Source organism: Hyperolius riggenbachi, chromosome 2 (genome assembly GCF_040937935.1).
Source record: "Hyperolius riggenbachi isolate aHypRig1 chromosome 2, aHypRig1.pri, whole genome shotgun sequence".
Classification (NCBI taxonomy): domain Eukaryota; kingdom Metazoa; phylum Chordata; class Amphibia; order Anura; family Hyperoliidae; genus Hyperolius; species Hyperolius riggenbachi.
Genome location: NC_090647.1, coordinates 88,720,071 through 88,739,640, shown reverse-complemented (window position 1 = coordinate 88,739,640; position 19,570 = coordinate 88,720,071). Strand labels below are relative to the sequence as shown.

General features: G+C 44.5%; 1 protein-coding gene across 1 annotated transcript in view; it reads right to left on the bottom strand.

Moving 5' to 3' along the window:
• MEDAG (mesenteric estrogen dependent adipogenesis) overlaps positions 1 to 19,301 on the bottom strand; it is a 32,609-nt gene extending 13,308 nt beyond the window's left edge. Inside the window, exons 1-2 of the mRNA XM_068267031.1 lie at positions 18,831 to 19,301; positions 6,171 to 6,283 (exon numbers count right to left, since the gene is read on the bottom strand). Coding sequence (XP_068123132.1) covers positions 6,171 to 6,283; positions 18,831 to 19,111 — 394 coding nt within the window. The 5' untranslated portion in view covers positions 19,112 to 19,301. The remainder of the gene's footprint in view (positions 1 to 6,170; positions 6,284 to 18,830) is intronic.
• Between the last annotated feature and the right edge of the window lie 269 nt (positions 19,302 to 19,570).

Here is a 19,570-nt window from a genome sequence, read left to right as displayed (position 1 = left end):
AATCGCCGCATCCCCGCGGCAGATGACTGATTTATTATAGAGAAAGCGACCTGCAAAGTTCCACGCCTTTGCAGGTCGCAGATTGTGCTGCCCTGGAGAGGCAGAGCTTTGAGCTGTAGGTCTGCCTCTCCACAATCAATCTCCGCCTCTTCCTCGCCCCTCTCAGTGAAAGGAAGATTGAGAGGGGCGGGAGGAGGCGGCGATCGGCAGAGATGAACTGCGGAGGAGGCAGAGCTACAGCGTAAAGCTCTGCCTCTTCGAGGTGGTAAAGCCCTGCAAGCCCAGGAGCTCTGCAGGGCTAATCCTCTGTAATAAATCAGTCATCTGCCACGGGGATGCGGCGATTTCACTTGGGCATTAATGCTTAAAGAGACACTGAAGCGAAAAAAAAAATATGATATAGTGAATTGGTTGTGTACTATGAATAATTACTAGAAGATTAGCAGCAAAGAAAATATTCTCATACTTTTATTTTCAGGTATATAGTGTTTTTTCTAACATTGCATCATTCTATAATATGTGCACATTACACAACACTCAGCATTCAAAATGAGTCTTTCAGAGCAGTCTGTAAAGTAATGACCTCTCCTCTAGCAGAGGAAAAGTAAATAGTCCAGGAACAGTTGAGATAATAAAAGTCAGATAACAGCCCTCTCCACTACTAACTTAGGCCACATACACACATCAGACCATAGTCTTTTGAAAATGAAAGATCACAGACCAATCTTACCACCCTTCATGTAGTATGAGAGCCATACTCTACACAGTCTTTTCTATGGAGCTGAACTCCACATCAGAGAAAAATCTTTGCAAGATGCTGCACACACAGATGCTGTACAGACACAAAAGATCAGTATCTGCAAAAGATCTGTTCCTGACAAAAATCCATTCCTGCAAATTGTAATGATAGTCTATGAGATCTGCAGATCATCATACACACATGATTTAACTGACATTCATCTGCAGATCAGATCCACCAGGATGGATTTTCAGATCTGCAGATGATTGCTTGATCTGCAGATGAATGTCAGTTAAATCATGTGTGTATGATGATCTGCAGATCTCATAGACTATCATTGCAATTTGCAGGAATGGATTTTTGGCAGGAACAGATCTTTTGCAGATACTGATCTTTTGTGTCTGTACAGCATCTGTGTGTGCAGCATCATGCAAAGATTTTTTTCTGATGTGGAGTTCAGCTCCATAGAAAAGACTGTGTAGAGTATGGCTCTCATACTACATGAAGGGTGGTAAGATTGGTCTGTGATCTTTCATTTTCCAAAGGCTATAGTCTGATGTGTGTATGAGAATATAGTCGGAGAGCTTAATGGCTTGTTTGCATAGAGATAACAACGAGAGTTTCTCAACTCTTCCTGTACTGGAAACAATTACACTGATGTATCTGATCTTAATGTTTTATTTCTTAGCTGTGCTACACATACAAATCATAATATCATTTTTTTTTCGCTTCAGTGTCTCTTTAACTGGGAAAAAAAAGAGATTTCAGAGTCTCTTTAAAAGGAAATAAATATGGCAGCGTCCATATCACTCATTACAGTTTTCCTTTAAGTCACCCCATCCCTTGTTAGTGCGAAGCCCCCAGGTCAGCCCCCCCTTTACACCCTTCTTAAATTCCTATGTTCCTTCTTAAGTTAGGTTAGCCAACACCTTTAGGGATTCCCTCAGGTATGGAGGTATTACTTTTATACTTTTTTTAACCTCAGATTTGAGTAAGTTAGCGATCCTTCACTCGCGGCCGCTACTATAACAATGTAAATTAACACAGTAGCGGCCGCGAGCGAAGTATCGCGGCAGTGATAATTGACAGGAGCAGGACCACCCGCAGTTAATGTTACGCGCATTGCTAAGGAAGCGATGCGCAGAACTAAGGAAGGCATGCTCCTCACATGTCAGCGAGTGCCAGTAGCGCAGCTTGATGAATCAAGCCCATAGTCTGTCTACAGCCTAAATCAGTTTTTTTAAACACCATTGAAAATAATTGTGATTTCACACAATTATGTGCAAACACATGCTTTTCAACAAGCGTGGCCCCAGCGTTTTATCAATTAATGGGCAACTTATTCAGGATGGCCAGATGCAGGATACATGTGCCTGCTGTTTGTTTGAGCAACCGGCCAAAATCGCGCAACCCCCCTCCCCCCCCAAAACAAAATATGCACCGAGCTTCCAGTGATGTCTAGTAGCCTTCCTGTTGCTCCTGGCAACTTTCCAGCATCCTCCGTGCATAGAAGCTGGCATGCCACAGAATATGCTGGTGCTTTATAAACCAATAATAATGTCACCTGACCCGCTGGGAGCCATGCATGGATGCCTGAAGCCACTAGGAGCCCTCTAGTAGCAACAGGAAGGCTACAAGACGTCACTGGAGATTCAGTGAGTATTTTAATGCCTGCAAACACCCCCGAAAACCCTTCAAACCAGGGCTGTGGAGTCGGAGTCGTGGCAATTTTGGGCACCCGGAGTCGGAGTTGGAGTTGTGGTTTCATAAACTGAGGAGTCGGATGATTTTTGTAAAAAATCCTCACCCTGTTAAGTATTAGACTAAGGTGTCGGAGTCGAGGAGTTGGAGCCATTTTGGGTAACTGGAGTCGGAGTTGGAGTAGTGGTTTTAAAAACTGAGGAGTCGGAGTTGGAGTCGTGGTTTAAAAAACTGAGGAGTTGGAGTCGGAAGATTTTTGTACCGACTCCACAGCCCTGCTTCAAACACAGTCCCCATTATCCCCTCAGGCATGCCGGTTAGTTGAGACTTCCGGGTGTCTGAGTTAGACACAGAGGACTTTGCTGTACATACATAATGGTGCGTCCACACGCCTGATTTCTTCAAACTATGGGTCGTCAGACCTGCTCGAGGGTCGGCCATTCTGATGGCAGTTTGCCCGTGTATACAGTCTGAGAAGGCTGGTTTTGACCGATCCACCAAGCGGATCGGATGACCCATAGTTTGAAGAAATCAGGCGTGTGTATGCATCTTAAAGGGAAGGTCTAAGCAAAATAAAAACAAAATCCACTTAACTGGGCTTCCTCCAGCCCCTGGCTGCCGTCCTGTGCCCTCGCCGCAGCTCAAGTGACTCCCCATGTCCTGAGCTGCAGAAGCCGACCTCACCAGGTCGGCTTCCTTGTGGGCTTCTTGTGCACTCCACGCGCGGGTCACGTAGTCCGACCGACGTCATCAGGTCTGTACTGCGCAGTACAGACCTGATGACGTCAGCCGGACCACATGACCCACGCTGTGGAGCACACAAGAAGCCGACCCTGCGAGGTGAGGGCACAGGACGGCAGCCAGGGGCTGGAGGAAGCCCCAGGTAAGTGTATTTTGTTTTTTTATCTTGCTTGGATGTTTCCTTTAAGGTGAAGAACAGATAAGGGGCCCGATACATGAAGCAGCAAAAAATTGCTGTGCGGCAGTGAATGGCAAATTGTCGGGTAATAAATACAGGGGGCAGCTCATGTTACCCTATTAGCACAACCCACGTTGCTGGGGTCACATATGCATTGCTATGGTAAGGCTCGTAGCAGTAAGAGGGTAACGTACGCTGCCCCCTGCTGTTGGTGCCGGTAAAGTTGCTGTGACATCAGTACTTGCGGCAGGGTCACATGGTACAGGTGCTCACCGTGGCAATTCAAAACGATGCCGGATATAGGAAGAGGTGAGAAGTCTGGGACAGCATGACAGGTGATCCTGCAACACTCTGTACTGCCCGGGGGTACATATACTTGGGTGGAGAGCAGCCTGGGGGTCCGTCGGTTGTCAGGAAATCGAACGTCAATACCGCCATTTACCCAATCGAGCCTTTTTGACCAAGATTTTTCCAACAAGCAGAATTGATCATTTTGAACAGAAATCAATAAAAAAAAACCGATTGACTGGGTAGCCGTGTTGCAACATTAATCTCTGCCACACTATCATTATGATCAGCCAGATGTCGATGCTGAAAATCGAGTAATGTATGGGAACACACATGAAATTCTTGGACGACAATTGAGGGTCTGATGCTGTACATACGTGTTGCTAGCCTGCAGATTAGCGATATGTTCTGTTGCTATAGAAGGAGGAGAAGGGCTGATGCGATGGTGCAGCATGGATCAAGCAGGGTAAGTGATCAACAATGTGATGTGAGGCTGCTCAGGTGTCATGCTAGATTTTTAGGCTCCTGTATGCGTGCTACACTCTTGCTCGAGGCGGTCTTTATCGTCTGCCTTTAGTCAAGACAAGACACAGAACATTTATATTGCACTTTTCTCCTGGCGGACACAAAGCGCCAGAGCTGCAGCCACTAGGGCGTGCTCTATAGGCAGTAGCAGTGTTGAGGAGTCTAGCCCAGGACTCCTTACTGAATAGATGCTGTCTTCCTGAACAGGAATAGCTGAGATTTGAACCCTGGTCTCCTGTGTCAGTGTGTGTACATTGCTTAAGGCCTGGTTCACATTAGCGCTAAAAAAAAAAAAAATGGCCCAGTCCATTCCCAGGTTGGAAGGGAATCGATCCAATGTTATCCTATGGATCCATTCATATCCGTCCGTTCAAACTGATCCGTTCCGCACGATCCACAAGTTTCCCGCAGCACCAGTTTTTCCGTACCACTGAGCTCAGCAGAACGGAAACTGAAGCGCTGCATTGGGGGCAATGAGAAAACGAAACGGTTCTTCACACTTGTAAAGAAACGGACCGTTGTATTCAGCAAATTAACTTTGCCGATGGGGGTGTGGGTGTGTGTGTGTGTGTGGGGGGGCGATATGGGGAAATGGAAAGGAAGCGGCAGAAGGCAAACGGAGTGAAAACAGATCCGATCGACTGGTATCAGGTCTGTTTTCACAGATCCGTTTGCCACTATAACGCAAGTGTGAACCGGGCCTTGGGCCTATTTGTGGGAAGCCAACTTATCTGTATATTTTTGTTAAGTGGGGAGAGAAACCAGAGTGCCCAGCCGAGATGTGCTTATGTTTATAAGTGCAATTATCCTTTAAAGCTGGCCACTAATGGTCCAATTTCTAGCGAAAAATCGTTAGAGCGATCAGAAATTCTGATCGGATTGGTTGTAAATAATCTCCATTGGTGGACACAATCGATTATGAACGAGTGAGAAAAATGTCACCCAAATGAATTTTCGTCGAATGAAAATTTGGATTTTCCTGGTGGTCGTGATAGATAGGAAGCAATGATTGGTTAGTTGATGGTGTAGTGAACGATTTTTCGTCCGATCAGAATTTCTGATCGCTCGAACGATTGTTCGCTAGAAATTGGACCGTTAGTGTCCAGCTTAAGGCTGGTTTCACAGTGGGACGTTACAGGCGCACGTTAGAGCAGCCTGTAACGCACAGCAATGAAAAATTAATGGGCTGTTCACAGTGCCCACGTTGCGTTACATAGTAACGCTGCGCCACCAGACAACGTACTGCATGCAGTACTTTCTAAGCGGCAGAGCCACGTTAGACTGCTTGCACATGCTCAGTAACGTTGGGGAGGAGCGGAGAGCGGCCAGGCACAAGGCTAATTAATATTCACTGCACTCAGTGACGTGCAGTGTTTACTTCCTGGAGCGGCCGCTCTGTGCAGCGATTGGACGGCGGGACCACGTGATGCCGCATGCGCACAAGAGTACGCATCACGGACGCCAGAGTGAGCTGCACAACGCGGCTCACTCTGACGTCCAAAGCAGGGAGCACCAGGCGTTGCGTTAGGGGCACGTTATGCGACCATAACGTCCCCTAAAACGCAACGTCCTGGTGTGAAACCAGCCTAAGTGTATACTTATAACTTCAATATTTCCTCCACCTTAAAATGTGACACATAAAACCAATTAGTATGTACAATATGAGCAATAACCCGAAATCATTTAAAAACAAATACTGGTAAATGTTATATAACACTATAAAAAAACATAACGTGCAGCTGTTCATTGCCATTACACACGTGACATTTTTCTGCTTGTGTTTTACGCTGATTTGTTCTACCCGTCTATACAATCACACAAGCTGTTTAACCAGTTTTCTCTGGAATTTTAAAAACACAGTTAGTCTGCATGCCGGTAACCATCTCCGCTCTCAGCAGCTGTACAATGACAACGCAGGGCGAGGTCTACTTTTGTGGTTTTCTGTGTCACCGGGATAATCTTAGGTCACATCTTGTACAGACAGGACAATCGCCATACCTGTGCCAGAATCACTGCTGATTTTTCGAATGTTGGTAATAAATAACATCGGTTTTGCAAACAGGGTTTCCCTGTAGTCTTTGTAGTCCATGTGGCTCTTGAGAGTAACTTTCCTAAAAACACACAAAATAATACATTTTAGAGGAATCATTTACATTCAGAATCGTAAACTATTGATTTAAAAGTATAATTAGTAATTGAGCATCTTGTGCTTTACAATCCAGTGCAGATGTGGTGAGTCACTGCAGTGATGTGTCTCCTCCCATTGCTGCTCACAGTTAGATGCAGACTATACACTGACTTAGCCCTCCTGTTGGTAACCCCAACCTACACTCGGGGTAGCCGCCGCAGGGGATTGCTTGGCCCAGGGAGGAATTTTTTGAATAAAACTTTTTGTATTACTTGTAGCTAGCACTAGGCTAGCTACCTGTGTCCCCCAAGTCCCCCCGCTCTGCTCCAATCTCCCCCGATGTAATATGTACCCCCCAGGGATCCCACAATGGCACAGCCCCCCAATCAGCTCCAGGCTTCGTTATGGGGAGGATCGGGACTGCGCATGACGTCATGTCCGATCGTCGCCATAGCGACGACTGAAGCTGATTGGGGAGGTTGCGGCTCTCGCAGGATCGCGGCTAGGTAAATATAAGCGCCGGCGATCGGGGGGGGATCAGAGAGGTGCGGGGGACACCGGTAGTTAGCCTAGTGCTAGCTACAGGTATTACAAGTTTTATTCAAAAAATCCCTCCTGCGGATGCAGCCACCGAAACTGCGTAGCGCCAGGGAGGTTAAAGGGAATCTGAAGTGAAAATAAACCTATGATATAATGATTTGTATGTGTAGTACAGGCCAGAAATAGATCAGTAGCACAGATACGAGTCTCATATTGTTTCCAGTACAGGAAGAAACTTCAGTTATCTATGCAAAAGAGCCTCTCTGAGTTCTCAGACCCAACCTGGGTCCCTGTTTTCTTATACATCAAAGAAACAGTTCAGACAGATGCAAATAAGAGTTTTAGGGCTTGTTCCCACTACAAGAGCTTTTCTGAGTGCTTGTGAGTTGAAAAGCTCTTGCTAATGTTCTCCTATGTGTGTGTTCACACTCAAGGGATGTGATTTTATAAAAATCCCCCATAGCGTTGCATTAGCAAGAGCATTTGAAATCACTAGCGCTTAAAAAGCTCTTGCAGTGTGAACCAGCCCTTACTGTAGGGAGGTTGAAAGGATCATTGGCTCTGTTTTATAGTTAGAATAATTCTGTCATGTTTGCAATTACAAGCCACACTCTATATTTTAATGTTATAAAAAAATAAAAAAGCTATATATATATCTAAAAATTAAAATATGATACTATTTTTGCTACTAATGTTTTATTAACCTATTTTGGTTCCTGGACGTAGTTTCTACGTCCAGGAACCATGCGCGCTGCCGCGCGCCCCCGCGGCCGATCGTGCGCGTGCACGCGCACTCCCGGCCGCGGATTCGGTAGCCAAGGAATCAATGTATCGGGCTATGGAGCCCGATCATTGATTCCTCTCCCCCGCTGAAAAAGCGACAGCTTCTTTCGGAAGCTGAGCTTTTTCTGGCCGTCTTCTTCCCGATGCGTCACTCTAAGCGCGTGCTACGCTTAGAGTGACGTCATGTAAACAAACTCATGGCCGCCATCTTGTGGCCAAAAAGTAATACTACACCTGAAAAAAAAAAAAAAACAACAGAATTAACACACATTTACATTATAAATCTATTGTTTACCTCCCACCCTCCCAAAAGTACCCAAATAAAATGTTTAGTATAAAAAAAAAAAACCATTACAATAAAAAAAACAAAACATGTAAATATTTACCTAAGGGTCTAAACTTTTTAAATATCAATGTAAAGATGAAATATTTCTATATTTTTTTTATTTTAAACTTGTAAATAGTGATAGATGCAAAATGGAAAAAATGCACCTTTATTTCCAAATAAAATATTGTCGCCATACATTGTGATAGGGACATAATTTTAACGGTGTAATAACCGGGACATATGGACAAATACAATACGCGAGTTTTAATTATGGAGGCATGTATTATTTTAAAACTATAATGGCTGAAAACTGAGAAATAATGAATTTTTCCATTTTTTTCTTATTCTTCCTGTTAAAATGCATTTACAGTAAAGTGGCTCTTAGCAAAATGTACCCCCCAAAGAAAGCCTAATTGGTGGCGGAAAAAACAAGATATAGATCAGTGCATTGTGATAAGTAGTGATAAAGTTATAGGCTAATGAATGGGAGGTGAACATTTCTCACGTGAAAACGACGGAACCTGAATGGGTTAACCACTTCCTCCACTGCTACAGTATATCTACGTCAGCTGTGGCACCCTCCAAGCCACAATGACGTAGATATACTGACTTGTTTGCATCCCTGCTGTGCACGATCGGGTTCGCTTCAGAGCGCACCCCCCGGCACTGTCAGCTGCATTACTAATTGGCGAAAGGGAACATGTTCCCTTGAAGCCAATTAGTCCACCCCCCTCCCATGAACGATCGCTGCAGTAGTCAACTGCAGCGATCCTTCATCTGTCCCCCTAGTTAAAAAAAAAATCCTGCAGCAAGCACTCACCTTACCTCGTTCCTGCGACTATCCTGAAGCTCGAGCCTCCGATCCCCGCTCTGCAGTCAGCCCCGCTATGCCGAATATCCGGGTCCTGGCTTGATGACGTCATCAAGCCGGGACCGGATATTCGGCATAGCGGGGCTGACAGCAGAACGGGGATCGGAGGCTCAAACTTCAGGATAGTCGCAGGAACGAGGTAAGGTGAGTGAGGCTGCCTGCTGCAGGATTTTTTTTTAAACTATTTATGCACGGAGGGGGGCTGTCTGACGGGGGGGGGGGGCATCTGGCTATCGATCCGGGGGGGGGGGTATTTAAAAGGGGGGATGTTAAGATCACTGGGGGACATCTAGCTAACTGGGGGGGGTGTCTAATAGTAAGGCACATCTGGTTACCCTGGGGGGGGGGAATCTAATACCGGGGGCACATTTGGCTATGCGGGGGGGCCAGTGCTAATCCTGAGGGCATGTCTGGCTAAAATGGGGGAATGCTGATCCCAGGGGCACATCTGGATATAATTAGCGGCACTATTCTTAGGGGCGCATCTGACGATCTATGCTGGGGGTGGCAAAGGCAGGGGACACATCTGACTATACTGGGGGGGCTTATATTGGGGACATAGCTGACTATCCTGGGGGGGGCTGATACTGGGGACACATCTGGCTATCTATTCTGGGGGACATAATACTAGCGGCATGGTTTTTATGACAGTAGCACTGTTTATTTTTAAGCTGGAACCGATAAAAAAGACAGAAAAAAGAGAAATCATGCATTTTTAATTTTTTTCCCTCTTTTTCACATTAAAATGAATAGAAAACAACTATTTTCTTAGTACAAAATATGCCCCAATGAAAGCCTAGTGTGTCTTGAAAAAAATGGTATATAGATCATTTAAGTGTCATGAGTAGGGATAAAGTTATTGCTGATTAACTAGAGTCATGGCTAAAACGGCTCTGGTCCATAAGGGGGAAACAAGGTCTGGATGCGAAGTGGTTAATTATCAGTACTACCCATAAAAAAAATCAGTACATCATAAGTTTTTTTTTCACTTCAGTGTCCCTTTACCTACTTCACCCCAAAGGGGTTTTTACCCTAACGGACAAGAGCGATTTTCACCTTTCAGTGCTCATCCCTTTAATTTGCTAATAGCTTAATCACTACTAATCACAATGAAATGATCTAGATCTTGGTTTTTTTCACCACCAATTGGGCTTTTTGGGGTTGATATTTCTTTTCAGTAATTACTTTATTTTCTATGCATTTTAAAAGGGAAAAACAAGGAAAAAAATGAAATAAAATACACGATTTCTCCAATTTCATCACCTATAGTTTTAATATAAACACTGCTACTGTGTATAAAACCCACACATTTTATCTGCCTATCTGTCCTGGTTATCAGAAGATTTTAATTATGTCCCTAGTACAAAGTATGTTGACAATATATTATTTGGAAATAAAGGTGTATTTTTTCTTTGGTGTTTTTTTTCCACTATTTTCACATGCACGTGTGCGGGAGCACGCACGTGCATGCGCACACCGGCAGCAGCACTGTTTGACTTATAAAAACGTCCTGGAGCTGTTAAGAGGCTCTAGCAGGATGTTTTTATAAGTCAGCTTGTCATTAAAGGATACCCCAACTGAAATGTGACATAATGAGATAGACATGTGTATGTACAGTGCCTAGCACACAAATAACTATGCGGTGTTCCTTTTTTTCTTTCTCTGCCTGAAAGAGTTAAAAAGAAGGTATGCAAGTGGCTGACTCAGTCCTGACTCAGACAGGAAGTGACTACAGTGTGACCCTCACTGATAAGAAATTCCCCTTTTTTATCTCTTTCTTGCTCTCAGAAGCCATTTTCTGATAGGAAAGTGTTTTATAGTTGTAATTTCTTATCAGTGAGGGTCACACTGTAGTCACTTCCTGTCTGAGTCAGAACTGAGTCAGCCACTTGCATACCTTCTATTTAACTCTTTCAGGCAGTGAAAGAAAAAAGGAACACAGCATAGTTATTTGTGTACTAGGCACTGTACATACACATGTCTATCTCATTATGTCACATTTCAGTTGGGGTATCCTTTAAGTGGTTAAAAGACTCATGAGGTGACAAAAAAAATGTAGTTTTACTTACCTGGGACTTCTTCCAGCCCCTACAAGTCACGTATGTCCCGCGCTGCATCTCCCCTGGCAGCCTCTGAAGATCGCCAACCTCCACAGGGGTCGGTGTCTTTTGTGCCGCGCGCACTCACCTCACTGGTAGCGTACTGCGCACATGCAGTAAGTGACAGCAACATAGAAGAAAGGTTATTTATGGCTCATTGTACTCTGGAAGAAATGTACTTCTCATTTGTATGGGTTTATGTATTTTAAATTTTACAATTTCTTGTGATAGTGTTCCTTTAATAAAGAAAAAGCTCTATTCATACAGATGCAGCCAGCTGTGATAATGTTTCACTTGTTCCACTGGCCAAATCACATGCTCTTACTTCTGAGGTGACTTCATATGGCAGATGCCAGCCAAGTATGATCTCTAAAATATCCTCCTACCAGTCTGTAAAGTAGAACTGGCTTAAAGCAGCAATTGCTGGCCACTTTCTTCTCCATTAAAGCAATTATAAGTTGCTATAAACATGCCTGCCAATTTATTTTACAATAAAATATAATAACTGCGCTCATTGCTTATTCTGGAAAACGTCTGGGTGGCCACCAACTTTCACTCAGTCAAGAGGAGAGCCGAACGGTAACTTAACCATCAGGAGGAGGAAGTGATGTCAATGATGTAATGATCATCAGTCTGGCACAGTGGAAGTGACATCACTACTGAAAGACATACCAGACTCCCTACACAAATCACATGCAGGTAGGAAAAAACAAAAAGATACTGTAAAAATAATGTGCTTTTACTGAAAACCATTTTGATAATGAAAGCATTCGGTGATTGAAGACTAATGCTGGGCATACACGGACAGGAAGGAGGCTTATCAATCGAGCCTAATGGCTCGATTGATAAGATCCAATCTGTCCGATACAGAACATATGTATAGAACAATGAATATGTATAGAACAATGGGAGAAACGAGCGGCTGATTAGCAGCCGCCCACGGGGACGAGTGGGGATCGATCCATGCGCAGGGATGCGCCGGCATCGAGCCAGCGGCTCGATCCGGCGCATAATCTATGCCGTGTATACCCGGCATAAGTCTTCAGCACAAAGCCATTTCCTTTTGCTGCACGCTATGTTGGTCTAAGTACCCCCTTTCAGCATTTGACACCCAAAGCAAACTATACTGTACTTTCACACCATGGACCATATGCAATTCACTTTTTCTCCTGAGTTTTCTCCTAGGTGATATTTTCCCAACTTGTAAATAAAATGCCTTTTACACCACCAGCAAGCCAACAAATACTCAAAATAATTTTGACAGTACTTTTTTCATCAACTTTTTGGTACTTTTTCCATTGCAAAGTGCTAAAAATTTCATTTAAATTGGAGGAGATTAAAAATTATCCCCTAGGAAAAAACGCAGGCGAAAAAGTGAATTGCATATGGGCCCATGTGCGTTGTCGTTAGTCTTAACACAAACAACACAATGCAATGTTCCCACAATGGGTGCGCTTACATGTGCATGTTGCTAAAGCGATGCGTTGCATTGTGTTGTGAGCTGAGCTGAAGCCCATGTTACAAATGAATGGCACCCTGTGCACTGTGATTGAATTTCAAGACAGGATTCTCAGATCTGTACCTGGAGATGGGTACACACTTGAAAAACAAGCATTTTTTATCGGTTTGAGGCCTCTTTCAGACAGGAGGAGGAATTGCACGCTTTTTGGCCAGTTTTTAGTCCTGTCTGCCACCCATGAGCACCATTAGAATGCAATTCAAATGCAGCCCAATGGCAGGGTTTGTAACACCACGCATGTCAGCGTTTGACACGTGGTGGCGAACCACAACATGTCGGCCATGCTCAGATGTGACGCCATAAGGGAGGGCTGCCTGTCTACCACCTATGCCAAGCGCCTGGCCAGTGCAAAGGACAGGTGTCAGGTGGTGAAATCACCGCCTTCAACTGCCGGCATTAAACAACTCTAAAAGATTGGCAAATGGACATGTTGAAGGATCTTATGTTTTCACGTTAGGTTGCAATGAATCCATTGGACCTGTTGCGATCAGCGAAATACAAGGTCCCAACCTGCAAGATTTTACTAGACAAGTACATGCCTTTCCCATAAACAGGGCTGTGGAGTCAGAGTTGGAGTCGGAGAGTCGGGGGCAATTTTGGGCACCCGGAGTCGGAGTTGGAGTCGGAGTCGTGGTTTCAGAAACTGAGGAGTCGGAGTTGGAAGATTTTTGTATCGGCTCCACAGCCCTGCCCATAAAAGCCTAAGGTGGAAACGCATACGTGCCAGACTCTAAACGGAACACAGCTTACAAATACAGATGATATATGGAGATCAGAGGATAAACATAAGGAGAATTGACCATTACTGTGACCAGTCAAACGCATAGACCTTATAATTTGGGTCTGATTGGAAACTGGTAAGCCTGCACTTTGAAGGGTGTTTGGTGGTGGAAATAAACTTTTGAAGTACCATACGGAGCTGAAGTTATATGGATTACATATACAAGTACCTGGCAGTTAAAAAAGAGCAGATTAAAGGACAAACAGGATCCCCACCAGCTCCTGGACCCCAGAGCAGTCACTATGGCTATTGGCATGCCCCTAGACTGGGCTCTTAATATGCATTAGTTTACTTCTACTTTAATATTTGCACTAAATAGAAACTACCTTATTATTTCTTTGGCTACACCGTGACTTGGATAAACACTGGGAAAATCTATCAGCGGTAAAATAAACCAGCGGCTCGGCCAGAAAGTGATGTGGACTTCCTAAGCTTGTCATGAGCTGAAAAACAGTAGAAATTTTCTGATCTGCAAACCTGGACCAGATTATTAAACAGGATCTGAAATGAAGTGGCAAAACTTTGCAAAGGCTGGACGGCCAGCAATAGGATTGCTGTACTTTTACTGCATTAGTGTTTGTACAGTATGCTTAATAACTATTACTAAATCCAGAACAGTGTAGAGATATAAAAACAGAAAAAAAAAAAAAAAAAATTCTGACTACTTGTATGCGGGAGTGAGCATTAAAACCATGCTAATTTACTAACCTCTCAGCTACCCCACTGACTGAAGGGCTGCACACTTTTGATAACTAATAGATCATTTATAAAGGCTAGTCCCAGGTGTTCTACCTTCCAGCTTCTTGGTTTTTGTTCCCCAATTGAGAAAGACCTTAGTAAATCAATCTTAGGCCAGAAACCCACTAGGAGCGATTTTCTGAGCGCTTTGCGATTTGAAAACTCTTGCTAATGTAATGCTATGGGGGTGATCCCACTAGAGCAAAGTAATTTTATAAAAATCCCCCATAGCATTGCATTAGCAAGAGCTTTTATCAAATCACTAGCGCTTAGAAATCTCCCCTAGTAGGTTTCTGGCCTTAGAGATGTAGGAATAACCAAAGTGGCTGCTACAGAGCCCAGAAACAGATTGGGCCCGTCTTTTTTGTGCTTGTTCCTCCTCATCATGGGCTGCCTCTGTTGTAATGTATACAAGTTATGCACGCCCCCCTTTTTATACAGGAAAATCATGACAATTATCAAGATTGCCCAAACTTTCGCATGCCACTGTATATGTGTATGCATATATATTTATATTGTATATATACACACACAAACATCACTTCTTGGTTAGCGGTCATGTTTTTTGTTTGTAAACACTGCCTAAAACTGGCGATTAAAAGCCAGGATCGTGAGATGGCAAAGAGGGATCCAGGAGATCACAGTGGCTCGATTGGTATGTTTTTTAATCGTACACATCGGATAGTACAGATTCTCTTTAAGGAACTGTTTCCACAAAGACCAAATCTGTTCCGAATCTGCAGCATTTCCCGCAGGCGAGTCTGACAGGTAAACGCTGCCTGTTTGGGCTATGGTTTGCCTTCTGAATCGCATTGAGGTGCGATTCTGGATGGCATGCTGTAGCTTCCCACAGCACGCACCCGAATCCCTTTAGCGGTACATAGCTAAGCGATTTGGCTACGGCTTCCCATCAGCATCTGGGTGCTGCGTCTGAATCTGAAACGGAACCGGCTCCCTAGTGTAACTAGGCCCTAAAGGGAACACGAGGTGAGAGAAGTATGTTCACTAATGACTTTGGTTGCGGGCCCCATCAACTTTTGCTACCAATCACCATAATCTGTAGTTATGTGTCCCAGTGTAGCGATAGTACACGGCTTGTCCTGAAACTCAAGTTCTGCTTCCTGTCAGCAAGCTTGTCAAATGTGGATTGCGGATCTGAGCACCCCAAGTTTATTTTTCCTGCTAAGAAGTTTAGAATTTTTTTTTTTTTTTACTAAACAGTAATCACCTCACATTGTTTTCATATTTACTTGCGGCTAACACCACCTACAATTCTGGTCAAGACTGTTGAAATGTTTACTCATCTGTTTTTGTTCCTGACACTGACATTTGCAGTATGTACGCTATGAGTCACCTACCCTCTCTCCCGCTATACTTACTGGACAAAAAAAAAAATATGCAGCCTTCTGACTGCTACCAACCACTCCCAGCACAATAGCAATCTTTTTTCTATCAGCAGCAGATCAGACATGCTTTAAAAAAAAAACATTGATCGAAATACTAGATATAGCTGTATTTGTCCTTTTAATTCATTTTCGAATGATATCTATTTGGAAATCTGAAAAAAAGGTGTGTCTGTATGCTAGCTTTCTTCTATCAAACTCAGATCTGAATATCGATCTGATCCCTCGCTTGAATCAGATCTGAAGTGACAATTGCATGGTATGTACCCACCTTTAAGGACAACTAGTGAGAGGGATAGGGAGGCTGCCATATTTATTTCCTTTGAAAAAATACCAGTTGGCTGGCTGTCCTGCTGATCTCTTTGGCTGCAGAAGTGTCTGCATCACACACCTGAAACAATGCAGCTAACCTTCTCAGATTGTTTGCAGAAAAATTTGATCTGCATGCTTGTTCGGGGTCTATGGCTAAAATTATTAGAGGCAGATGATTCGCAGGACAGCCAAGAAAATGTCATTGTTTAAAAGGAAATAAATATGGCACCCTTCATATCCCTCTCCAGTGTTCTCCCCAGAATTTTTTTCCAGCCGGGTGGCATGAAAAAGTAGCCGGGTGGGGCGAGATGAGAGAATGCAGGGCCAGTGCTTCTCTGCACATTTCTGCTTACAGCAGAGGTGGAGTTGAGCTGATGACAGCCGGGTGCTCACCAAAACTAGCCGGGTGGAGCACCCGACTAAAAGAGCCTGGGGAGAACACTGCTCTCCCTTCAGGTGTCCTTCAAAGCTCCTTGCTCACAATACAACGGTTCTTGGCAGAGGCAGCTGGTGAAGGCCACCTTGGGTCAAAATCTACAGTGTGTACAGCACACCATGACTCCCTCTCGATGCATCAGCCCTTGATCGAGTGCTGGCCAGGGGCATTATTCACTCCCTCTCTGTCATGCACTGCTCCGTCGACTCGTCCTATCTCCATAGTAATAAAACGTGCCACTAGTCTGTAGGCAGCCAACCCATCTGTACAGAACTCATCCCAAACTGTTGCCCGAGAGGTCGAGTCCTGACCCCTTCTGGGTGCCATTCATCTTACATTTGTACCCACCTTTAGTGATCCATCATTAGCATAGTTGCAATGTGTTACATTTTTGCACAAGATGATCAAGAATCATCATCTTTAAAGAGATCCCGAGGTGAACCTCAGGTTAAAAATAAGGAGGATCCACGCCATCCTCTGGTCCTCTGCAGCTGCCTGGGATCCTCGTTGTGCACAAATGTGGCCACCCCTGCGCAGTAGCACGGAGCTGCTCGTGCACACGTGGCTCTGGCTTACTGCACTGGCTTGGGGATGCTTGCGCAGGAGCAGTACAGCCTCCCTCGTGCTTAAAGAGAAGAGCAATCGCGAGCTTGTTATCCGACAAGAGCTTGTCAGATTACTTTGGGTGACCTGCGCCTAGCAACTGTGGACCAGAGGACGGCGTGGGAAGAGTCTACAGGATCCAGAGGCTTTCCTCTTCCTAGTGAAGTATTTAAGTTTTGATGTGAAGTTCATCTCAGATACACATTAACATCTCTTGATCAATGAAAATCTACCACCTGTACATAGTGCCCAGTCATCCTGTGTATTGAACTGCTACAATATGGTTTGAGTGTCAAGCTATGTCCTCATCACACTGCCAGCAACCTAGAATCACTTGTCTATATTTCTGAAGTTGTGTTGTATTATTATGACTTGGTACAATGCCTATGCTTTTTCTGCACACATACAGACAAGTGTGCGTGGTCTACATTGGTAAACATTATTATAAAAATAAGAAACATATTATAAAATGTCTCAGTCAACAGGTTCCCATCCAATAGTGGTGCCTCTAGGCAAGTGCCACCTGTACCTAGATGATATAAACAGGGAATTTAAAACGCGGAGAACAAGAAGATTGATAAATAAAGTGTATATAACTTAAATACACATTTCAACTTGGACTTATTGAAAATGAGGAAGTGTTTCATTGCAGCTCCAAAACATTAAAGGCCCGGACACACACTCAACCAAACCGCCTGATTGCCATCTGATTTTATTCAATCAGGTGTGTGTTCGCGTGGCAAATGACTAGACAAGTGACTAATAACAGTCAGTTTGCCTGATCCATCTGGCGGATCATCTTACACGACAGTTGGGCTGATATCGTGCAGTTGGCCACATGCGTACAACGTTTGAACTTGTTTTGAATGCGCACATGTCGTACAGTCCGTCGTTTCCCTTGTGCACGCAGCATGTTAATAAGTTGGTCGTTCAGTTGTTTGGTGCACGGAAAATACAAGTCGTGTAAACGGTTTGTCGTGGGCTCGGTCATGTTGTGTGAGTCAATTCTAGCTGTAATAGGAAGCTCTAAAAAGTTAGGATACAGCAGAGCTAAGAGCAAAGCTAAAGCAAACCTGCACTGAAAATTAAAAGTCAAAATAAACATACACACGTTATACTTACCTCCAGCATAGTCTCCTTATCAATCTCTTTCTCCTCTCGAGTCCTGTTTGTCCACTGTGAATAATGGAATTCTCTGCCCTCCCCTTCGAAAATGGCCAATAGCCACATAACAGCTTCCTGGTCAGCACACTGTTAAAACTGTAATTTCGCCCACATGAGCCATAGGGAAACATGGACATTACTTTGCTCATCAGTTGTCCTTTCAGTTATAACTGACAGCAACTGATATATATCTGACAGCAAATGATATATTTCAGTTCTGACAAAATCTTGTCGTAACTGGAAGGGATCGTTGTGAGGGCCAGTGCACACCAAAAACCGCTAGCGTATCCGCAAACACTAGCGTTTTTTTAGAGCAATTCTAGGCATGTTTGGAGCGATTTTCTAAACATGCCTAGCATTTTTTGGAGCGTTTTTGTGTAGACGTTTTTATATTTTGTTACAGTACAGCTGTAACTGAACAGCTACTGTAACAAAAACGCTTGGAAAACCGCTCTGACCTAGCATTTTTCAGAGCGGTTTTCCACTTTCCTTTACTTAGCATTGAGGCAGAATGGCTTCAGAAATCAGCAAAAATGCCGCAGGACCCGAGTTTGTGTTTGGGGAAAAAATGAACCGCTCCGGTGTGCACCATCCCATTGCAATACATTAGCCAAGCGGATTTCAGCCCGCAAGCATTTTTATAAACGCTCAGAACCGCTCTTGGTGTGCACCAGCCCTAAGAAGGGATTGGTGAGCTTCAGAGCAGAACTGACTGCGAGGTAAGTATGTAATATTGATATGCAGGTACATCATGTAATTATTTAAATAATTTTACTTGGTTCAGGTTCCCTTTAAAATAAAGTGTCAGAAAAAAAATGTATTACTGTATGAAGGAAGAATTAAAGAATACAAAAAAGTGGAAATAAAGTTAATGTACACGGTGGCAGCCCATACAGACTGCATGTGACACTTGTCATATAGTATCACAGGTAGAGCACAAGGCAGCTGCTCACCTGTCGATGTAGTTGATGACTTTGCACTGGCGCCCGTCTATGAGCACTGTGCCGTCGCAGTAGATGTTGAAGCCCCCCTCCTGGTTGTTGGAGGTCAGGCAGCCATTGTCCAGGCTCAGGTATCGGGGCTGCAGGTCCAGCAGCAGCTCCAGCGTAAGCACGGCCAGCTCGCAGTTCGCTGTGGTCACCGTGGCCAGGATATCCGAGCCCACCGAGGAGATACTGAGGACGGAGCGGGTGCTGGACACCCGGGCCCTGCTGATGGCCTCCGCGGCACACATGGCGGCTCACAAGTCACAGGGATCGGCTGTAGAGAGTTACTGGCAGCTTCACTGTTCGCTCCTACTTCACGGATGAAGTTACTCAGCCCAAAAGCAAGGGAGTCATAGCAAAGCCCGTCCTAATAGGAGGATCAGGGCTGCGAGCACTCCCCGCCTGCCTGCCCGGGACAGCCTGCTGTCACTGACCCCCCTTCCCAGTCCCACAGGTATGTCACTGTCCTCTCCCACTGTCTCCTCCCCCTCCCCCCCCCGCCACAGGTGTGTCACTGTCCTCCCCAAACCCAGGTGTCACTGTCCCCCCTGCATACTGTTCTGCTGACAGGAGGAAACAGCAAGGAAGAAAAAACTCAAAGGGAGGGACTCCAGGAAATGCTCTGCGAAAAGTTATGCTGAGTATCTGGTATTGTATGGGTAGAGGTAGTGTATGGAATGTGATTATGTGTATATATATATATATAT